Source organism: Tauraco erythrolophus, chromosome 26 (genome assembly GCF_009769465.1).
Source record: "Tauraco erythrolophus isolate bTauEry1 chromosome 26, bTauEry1.pri, whole genome shotgun sequence".
Lineage (NCBI taxonomy): Eukaryota > Metazoa > Chordata > Aves > Musophagiformes > Musophagidae > Tauraco > Tauraco erythrolophus.
The window spans coordinates 305,357-313,856 of record NC_141490.1 but is presented as its reverse complement, the minus strand read 5'-3'; the positions used below and the strand labels follow the sequence as shown (position 1 = coordinate 313,856).

The 8,500-nt window shown below is 65.6% G+C and overlaps 2 protein-coding genes across 2 annotated transcripts; one reads left to right on the top strand and one right to left on the bottom strand.

Moving 5' to 3' along the window:
• Positions 1-3,340: 3,340 nt before the first annotated feature.
• LOC147526853 (claudin-24-like) lies at positions 3,341-4,000 on the bottom strand. Its single transcript, XM_086627015.1, has one exon. It carries the CDS (start codon positions 3,998-4,000, stop codon positions 3,341-3,343), a length of 660 nt encoding a protein of 219 aa, XP_086483141.1.
• Positions 4,001-6,087: 2,087 nt separating this feature from the next.
• LOC147526852 (G protein-activated inward rectifier potassium channel 4-like) lies at positions 6,088-8,140 on the top strand. Its single transcript, XM_086626780.1, has 3 exons — positions 6,088-6,288; positions 6,399-7,584; positions 7,809-8,140. The coding sequence occupies exons 1-3, from the start codon at positions 6,115-6,117 to the stop codon at positions 8,138-8,140; spliced, it is 1,692 nt and encodes a 563-aa protein (XP_086482906.1). The 5' UTR covers positions 6,088-6,114.
• The last annotated feature ends 360 nt before the right edge of the window (positions 8,141-8,500 follow it).

Below are 8,500 nucleotides of genomic sequence, written 5' to 3'. Positions count from 1 at the left end.
GCGGCGGGCTCCCCGCCGCGGCGCGGGGTCCTCCCGCCGGGTGACGTTTGGGAGGGAGAGGGAGGAGAAGGGGCGGTCGGGATTCCGAGCCGTGTTCCTTGTAAACACGAACGAATAAAAAGCAGCGTTGCACTTTCGAGACAGAGCGCGGAGCGGTGACGCCAAGGGCCTGAGCCGCTGCGCCCGCGCGACGCGCCGGGTCCCTGGTGGCACCCGTGGGGTCCCCAGCCCATCCCGGGAGGTTCTTTTGTTTCGCCCGCTTTTCCAGGCATGGATCCCTGCGCTGGCGGCGAGCCGGGCTACGAGCTGCCGTTCATCCGTTGGATGCGTTTACATCTTCCCGAAGGAGCAGCTGCCAGGGGTGGTGCGTCCCCATCTTGCCAAGCTCCTGCCTAGACTGGGTTTGCTCCGAGAGGAACTGGTGGCTCCCACTCTCTGTCGCGTGGGCGGCCACGACTGCCGCTGCGTGGTGGTTCGGTCAGGTCAGGCGGGCGTTCGCCTTCCCGTGGTTCAACTGGCAAAATAAACCACGCGGGAGTCTCCCGCTGGGAAAGGCGACCGCAGGAGTTGGCAGCGGTGATGGGAGACGGGACGTTTGCCTCCTGCACCCACGGGGACAGCTGGGTGAGGGAGGCGGCACCGCCCGAAGGATAATCCCCTCTCGGGTCGGCGGGCCAACTTCCTTCTCGCCTCCGGTGGGTTTTCGGTGCCCGGTTGGCGTCGAGGAGAGCCGCAAGGGCCGGGATCGGCCCCTTTTTTGTCGGTGGTGGGTTTTTTAATTGACTTTCTGTAACGAACGTGCCCTGTTCCGATTTCCGTTTTTAGCCCGTCCGCGCGTTCGAGCTGCCGCAGTGGTTTTAAACCAAACGTTCCGAGGAAGTGCCGGGGGGGGAGATCCTGTTTGTTAGGACTATGCAGATTTTTCTAAAAGTGCAATAAAAGCATTTGTTCTATGTTAGAATGGTAAAAGCTCCCTCCGTGTTTTCATTCCGCGCCGTTGGGTTCCTCCCGGCTGCAGTACGGAGAGAGCGAGCCCTTTCCCGTCGGCGATAGCCGGCGGGGCTTCGGAAGAGGGAGTCTGCCGTTCCCAAGCAAGCCACGGGAGAGGAGCGCTCGCATGGAATTAGAAAAGAGGAGGGGGAAGCGCTCGCTTCCAGTAGCCAACATCTCTATTTCCGTTATTAATGGGGGAGTTGAAGCATTTGGTTACGTACGGAGCCGCTAACGCGACCCTACGTTGTAACGGCGCCGTTTTCCCGCTGCTGCCGGCCTGGCTGTGACAAACCCCACGTTTCTTGCCAGCGGTGTAGGAGGAGGGATGAGAAATACAGGCGGGTGAGGCTTTTTCCCCGACAAATTAGACAGATGTTTGTAGGGCTCGTTCCTAGTGCGAGATTTGTTGTAATTAGCAGAGCTGTCTTGGAATGGGAGTTGTCAGCACGGTCCCGCGCTCCTGGCGGTGCGCAATTCCCCGTTATTTAGGAATAAACAGCTCCCGTGGGAGAGTCTTGCGTTCTCCCAGTTACTTGACGATGAAGTAGAAGCGCCGTTCGTTGTCGGTAGAGACTCAAGCTGCCCGTGCCCAGGCGGGGAGCTGTGCCTCCCCCGGGCACTGGGATGCTGCAGAGCCTCGGCTGCTTTTCCAGCTTCTTGCCCCCGTTGCGGGGACAGAGGGTGGAAGGATGAGACTCCGACTTCCCTCGGGGCACTGGGACTGCCAGGAATGCAAACGTTGAACTTGCGAGCAGAGGCGCCGGGGCCGTGACACCGCGTACCCGGTAGCTGCGCTCACTCCTCCCGGCCGCAGACGTAATTTCGAGACGGCTTTTGCAACGCCGTGGTGTCGTTCCAGCTGGTGGTTTGGGGACACAGTCCTGAACTGGGGGAATCTGGTTATTCTGATTGTCATGAGACAGTAGCTTTGCCCCATTCTTCATGTTGCTGCCTGAAAGTGAAACATCCAGTGGATGGCCAGAGCCTCCTTCAAAAAAAAAGCAAAGCAAAGGTTTCTCAGGAGCGCAGGTGGAAAGTCAGGATGCTTGGATGGGGCTGGCAGGGAGGAGCGAGCGTCCGGAGCTGGGAACCTTTGCTGCCTGTCTTGTCCTCCCGTGTCCCCAGGGCGTGGGTGAGGGGTTACAGCCAAGAGACTCGCTTTGCTTTCTGGGTTGGCCTCTAACAGGGCAGCTGCTGGCCTGTGCGGGGCTTTGGGAAGCAGGATTGATGGCCAAGAATGCTGCTGCCCTCCTGGTTTGCCTCCCTTGATCTTCCGTGCCCGCCTTTCCCCCTTAACCCTGCACCCGGGCAGCGTGCGGAATGCCCAGGGATCATCTGGGCTCTCTCCCTGCCCACCCGCTCCTTTCTCTCCTCTTCTGCTGTGCAAAGTGCAGGTTTCAAAAGGGGACTCTGGGAGGAAAGCGGACTTTGCTTCCCCCAGGAATGCCGGAGTCGGCTGGGGGTTTCCTTCGGTCTGGTCTTTGAGCCGGCAGGGATTAAACCCGCGGCGCGCTCAGCTGTTAACCGGCGCGGTGGCGGCGGGACGGCCTCTGTCGGGGCTCCGGGCGTGCGTCCAGCCTGACATTCCGTGCTGTGAGTCGCACAGGGGCATGCAAGCGGGCTTTCTGTCCACAGCTGCATCAGGAAAACGGGGAAGAAACGGTTGAGGAGACCCCCAAACCGCTGCCCTCTTGCCTCTCTGCGCAGGTAAAACAACGCAGTTGAGGAAATTCCGCAGCGCGCCCACGGCTTTCCCATCCGAGCCGCGGGACGAGGCTCCTGCAGGGCATGGGGCCGCTGCCCCTGCAGCAGCAGCAGTCTCTGGTACCCCCTCCTCTCCCGTTTTCCGCTTTTCTCTTTTCCCCCAAGCTTTTCCGGACAGACCAACGCGTCGCGGGAGCAGCAGCGCGGCCCCTCGCAGCTCCCACCCTTCCTCCCCGCTCGACGCAGCCGGAGCAAGGGGAACACGCTGCCGACCACCGCCATAGTTTATTGCAAGCGCGTCATGGGGGCGCGGAACGAGCCGCTACGCCGGGGCGCCGCGTGAACCGCGACAGGCTCCGGGGGATTCGCGGGGGGAGCCGGCGCAGCGTCATCCACCGCGAACGGCACCCGGAGTACCGAGCGCTGCCCGCTCCTCTGCCTCACTGCCCTCCCGGAGAGTGCTGCGGGGAAAGCTGTCGCTCCTCGAAAAAGGAAAAGCGAAGCAGGCGCACGGAGGAAGGATAAAAAAAAAAAAATCTGCGGGGCTGCCGTAAGAACGAGCAAACGGTGCCGTAGAACACGCCGGAGCCGTCCCCGCAACGGGCGCAGCCGGCCGGCGCGCAGGGCAGGGCGCCCCGAGTCCCTAGATGACCAGGTCTGCGTTTCTGGGGCGCGGGTGGTGGCCCGCGGCGGGGGGCTGGCGGCAAGCGGGGGCCGCCGGCGTCGCGGTCCTCGTGGAGCAGGCGCTGCAGGCGAGGAGCAGCCCGCCGGCGGCGAGGAAGGCTCCGGCGAACCAGCCCAGGAAGGTGGCCTCCCCGAATTCCCAGCGGGGCACGATGTCGGGGACGGTGTCGTCCCAGAAGTCGAGGACGGTGTTGTAGGCGACCCAGGAGACTGGCGCCAGGGTGGCCATCCCCGCCGCGCCCAACGCCGCTCCCCCGGCGAGCAGGAGCCGCCGCTTTAGCCCGGGTTTGTCCTCGCAGGCTCTCCAGCCCTCCAGCCCCGGGGCGGCAAGGAGGCACCCCAGCAGCCCCAGCCCGTTGGAGAGGCACATCAGGAGGCGGGAGACCCGCAGCTCCGGTGGCAGCGCCAGGAAGGAGCCGTGAGCCCGGCACTCGACCGCTCCCTCCTCCCGGGCGATGCAGACCTGCCAGAGCCCCATGGTCCAGACCTCCAGCTCGTTCAGGTCCAGGTTGAGGTTCTTCCAGAGCGGCACAAAGGTGGTGACGCAGGAGGAGACCCACCCGAGGAGGGCCAGCAGCATCCCCCCGGCCTGCGCCTTCGCCCACCAGCTCCCGGCCATGCTCACGCCGGCCCGTGCCCCGCGCCGAGATAAGCCGCCCTGAGCGGCGGCCGCCGGCATTAACGCTTGCGGAGCAGCGCCCGCTCCGCCGCCGGCCGCGTCTGGCGCCCAGGGGAGAGAATTCAAGCCTGTTCCTCCGACACCGGGGTGTGGCCACGGTCATTTTCCAGCCGTCGTTGGTTTTTCCGCGCTGAAAGGAAAGCGCGCCCGGCTCGGCAGGAAAAGCCGGGTGCATCCCCGCCGTGGCGCCGGCCAGGGTCCCGCCGCTGCCTGGCCGCGCACGGGAGGGTTAAGCCAAAGCACGCAAATCCTCCGAGCCTCGGCCACCCCGGAGCGAGAGCCTTGGCAGGGAAAGCGCCTCTTGGCAGCGGGCAGCGGCAGCTCCGCTGCAGTGGGATGGGGAGGGGACCCTGAGGCGGGATGCAGGCGGCAGAGAGCCGGCATCCATATCTTCTCCGGAGGGTTTGAGGTGTTGACCCTCACTTGGTCATTGAGTAAACACCCAAAGGAGCCTTGGAGAACTGCATCGGGGACGGGGACGTCCGAGGGAGGGTGTGCCTCTGCCCGCTGCTCGCAGCTGGGCACCGATCGCCCCATCCTGCGCCCGGCGCCTCGCCGGGGGACACGGTTCTTGGTGCTTTGTGTGAGCAAACTCTTGCCTGGGAGAAGTTATCCTGCCGCGAAAAGAAAAGACAGGGGGAAAGGGTGGGCCGCGCCGTCGGGAAAATCCCAACTTTGCGCTGGTGCTCGGCTCCCATCCGCCCCCGCACGCGTCCCCTCCGCGGGGTCCAGCTTGCAGTTTCATCTTCCCTGGGAGATTAGCGACTAATCTCTCCTTCATCTGCCGTCTTTCTTATCAACGGGGGTACCGGGGGCCAGGCTGGCAAATTACTGAGTCCTCCTGGCACCGGGGGTCCAGCCCCGGTGAGCGTCACGGGAACCTGCGCGGGGGGTCCCGAGAGGAGATGGCGAGGGAGCACGGGCTGCGTTCAACCTGGGGCACGGACCAGGCAGGAACGGGAGATGCGTTTTCCAGCCCTTGCTGATGGTCCCGTCCCCCAGAGCAGACGGGGAGCATCATCCCGGTGGCGAAAGCTGGGAAATCCGCTGGGAAATCCCTCCTGCTCCTTCCCCCGGGCATCCGGGCGCTCGCTCCTCCCGATTAAATCGTCTCGAGGTAATTGTGCCTGTCATTGAGACAGATTAACGGGCGACCTTCTGCCGCTGGAGCAGGATTGGCGGTGGCCGCCAAGCTCCCCGTCCTTCCCTCCCACTGGCCGCGGTGGCACAGCCCGGCAACCAGCAGGAAGATGCCCGGCGGCAGCCGGGGTGTTGCAGGAGCCACGAGCCGAGGACGACGTCCACTGGTCCGGCAGCAGCTCCGCCTGGACATGAGGTGGGTGCCTCTCCCACCCGGGGGTCTGCGCAGGGCTGGGGGGCCGGGAGGTCGGCCCTGAGGACCGCCGGTCCCACCGAGGCAGTGGTAGGAGATGCCGTGGGAGTGGGAGCGGTCCTGCCCCGGGGCACCGCCTGGGGATGCTCGGAGGAGGCAGAGCGCCCACGCTCCCCGTTCCCGTCCCCATCCCCACAGGTCGCTGCTCTCTGGGTTGCGTTTCCAGGAACGTGAGCTCCCATCGCATCTCCCTGCGGGGACCCGGCTGGGCTCAGCCTGTCCCACGGATCCCAGCTACGGGGTCCGTGTCTCCGTCACGGGCCGTCCTTCCTCTGGCACCCAGGGGCCACCCGTTCCGCTACAGCCGCGGCACGGGACGAGCGTCGGGGCCGGCCGCGGGTGCTCACCCAGAGCTCGCCTGCTGCCGGGGCTGCTCCCGGCCGGAGGTGGACACCTCCTTCCCCGGCCCCTGCAATGCAATTACGGCCACTAATGGGCTTAGCCATCTGGTGCCAGCCTGCAGTGGCTCCGGCACAGCTCCGTTGCTGGCACGTGTGCCGCTGGGCGAGGGCGGCCCCACCATACCCCCGGCCTGCAGAGATGCGGAGAGGAGCCGGAGCCCTACGCCATCCTCGGCATCCAAAATAACCCCCCCGCTCTCTGTCCCCCGCAGCAGGACCTCGCACCCAGCCCGGGGCTGAGCCCCTGCCCCGGCACCACCATGGTGCTCCCCTGCGCCCACAACAGCGTCGGCAGCGGCTGGCTGGTGCCCGAGGAGCCCCGTGGCCGCAGCAACTCCATCCCCCCGGCGCAGACCCCCACGGCCAAGCACATGCTGGCTTACCTGCCCCGGCCACCCACTGACACCAGCCAGTACGGCACCTTCTCCCAGAAGGTATGGCTCGCACCGGGGCTCGCGGGCATCCTTCGGACAGGATGCCACGGGTGGTCGCGGTTGTTGTCGGAGGTGATTTCTCACCATCGGGCTCCTTTCCTCCGCTGCAGCCCGAACTCCCAGCCACCCCCGGGGCTCTGGCAGAGGACAGCCAGCAGCAAGCTGGCACCGTCGCTGCCAAGAGAATAGCCCTGATGCCAAACTACCTGTCCCCACCCCGCATCGGCAGCATCGTCCCCGGCGAGCCATCCTTGCCACCGAGCTGCGGCAGCGTGGCCACCCAGCACCGTCCCAGCAACCCTTCCTGGTGCCCGCCGGCAGGTGCCCACTGGTACCCGCTGCACGCACTGAGCGTACCCAACATCCCCAGCTCGGCACGCAGCAAGACCCTCACCCGCAGTACCGCCGCCGCCACCGCTGCCGTCCCCACCCCGGAGGGGCTGCAGAGCCGGCGCCGCAAGCTGCTGGAGGAGGACAGCCCCATGGTCCAGGCCAGCAAGCGGCAGCGGCAGCGCTATGTGACCAAGGTGGGCAAGTGCCAGGTGAACCTGGGCAACATCCAGGAGAAGAAGCGGTTCCTCTCGGACATCTTCACCACCATCGTGGACCTCAAGTACCGCTGGTTCCTCTTTGTCTTCATGATGTGCTACATCGTCACCTGGGTGGTCTTCGGCACCATCTACTTCTTCGACGCCTGGGTGCGGGGCGACGTCGGGCACCGGGGTGATCCCGAGTGGCGGGCGTGCATCGAGAACGTGGACGGCTTCGTCTCCGCCTTGCTCTTCTCGGTGGAAAGCCAGCGGACCATCGGCTACGGCTCCCGGATGGTGACGGCCGACTGCGCCGAGGGCGTCATCCTGCTGATGGCGCAGTCCATCGTCGGCTCCATGATCGACGCCCTGATGGTGGGCTGCATGTTCGTCAAGATCTCCCGGCCCAAGAAGCGCGCCCAGACCCTCATCTTCAGCAAGAACTGCGTCGTCTCCCGCCGGGACGAGAAGCTGTGCCTCATGTTCCGCGTGGGGGACCTGCGGGAGAGCCACATGGTGGACGCCAAGATCCGGGCCAAGCTGATCAAGTCCCGGCAGACGGCCGAGGGGGAGTTCATCCCCCTGGAGCAGTCGGAGCTGAACCTGGGCTACGACACCGGGGAGGACCGCCTGTTCCTGGTGGAGCCTCAGATCATCTGCCACGTCATCAACCGCCACAGCCCCTTCTGGGACATGTCAGCCGAGTCGCTGCGCCGGGAGCAGTTTGAAATCATCATCATCCTCGAGGGCATCGTCGAAGCCACAGGCGAGTGGTCCCTGGGGGTCAGGGTGGGGACGGGCGGCTCCGTTGGGGTCCCGGAGATGCCGGGCAAACCTGGGCTCAGGGCAAGAGATAGCTGGGGCCAAAACAGGCTCCCCGCTGGCAACGGGTGACCCAGGGCTGGAAGCCCCTTGTTAGGCAGCGGGTAGTTTTCTGCAGCGCCCGGCGCTCTGCCCGCCGCCGGCGGCTCAGCCGTTGTCTTGCCGCAGGAATGACGTGCCAAGCCCGCACCTCGTACACGGAGGACGAGATCCTCTGGGGGTACCGCTTCGAGCCCTGCATGTCCCTGGAGAAAGGCGCCTTCCGGGTGGACTACAGCCGCTTCGAGATGACCTTCGAGGTGCAGACCCCGGCGGCCAGCGCCAAGGAGCTGCACGAGCTGAAGGAGCTGGAGCAGCAGGAGCTCTCCACGCTCAGCCTCTACTGGGACCACCTCCTCCAGCCCTGCGCCCCGCCGAGGACCGGGCCCGGCGAGCATCCTCTCACCGGGCTGAGCGTCCCCGGCAGCCGGGACGAGCTGCTGGAGCAGGGGGCCGCCTGAGCCGTTGCGGGGGACCACGGGACAGGACGCCCGGCAGGTGCCCGGCGGAGGGTCCCGCGCCAACAGTGCCATAGCCCACCCTTCCTCCGCGGGGCTGAGCCCCCCTGCCCCCGGCATCGTTTTTGCAGAGTTGTTCTTTTGAAACACGAGACCCGCACCGCGGCTGATTAATTAAAGTCTCTTTAATTAAAAAAAAAACCGACACAGACGCGAGGCAGCGGTGTTTCGTTCGCACGACACGCGGCAGGGGCCACTCGGACCAGGATGGCTCCCGCGCCGTGCCCCCGCACAATGCCCCGCGGCTCCACGTTTTGCCCCAGGACCCCCCCACAGCCCCCCCCCCCCGACACCCCCAAGTGC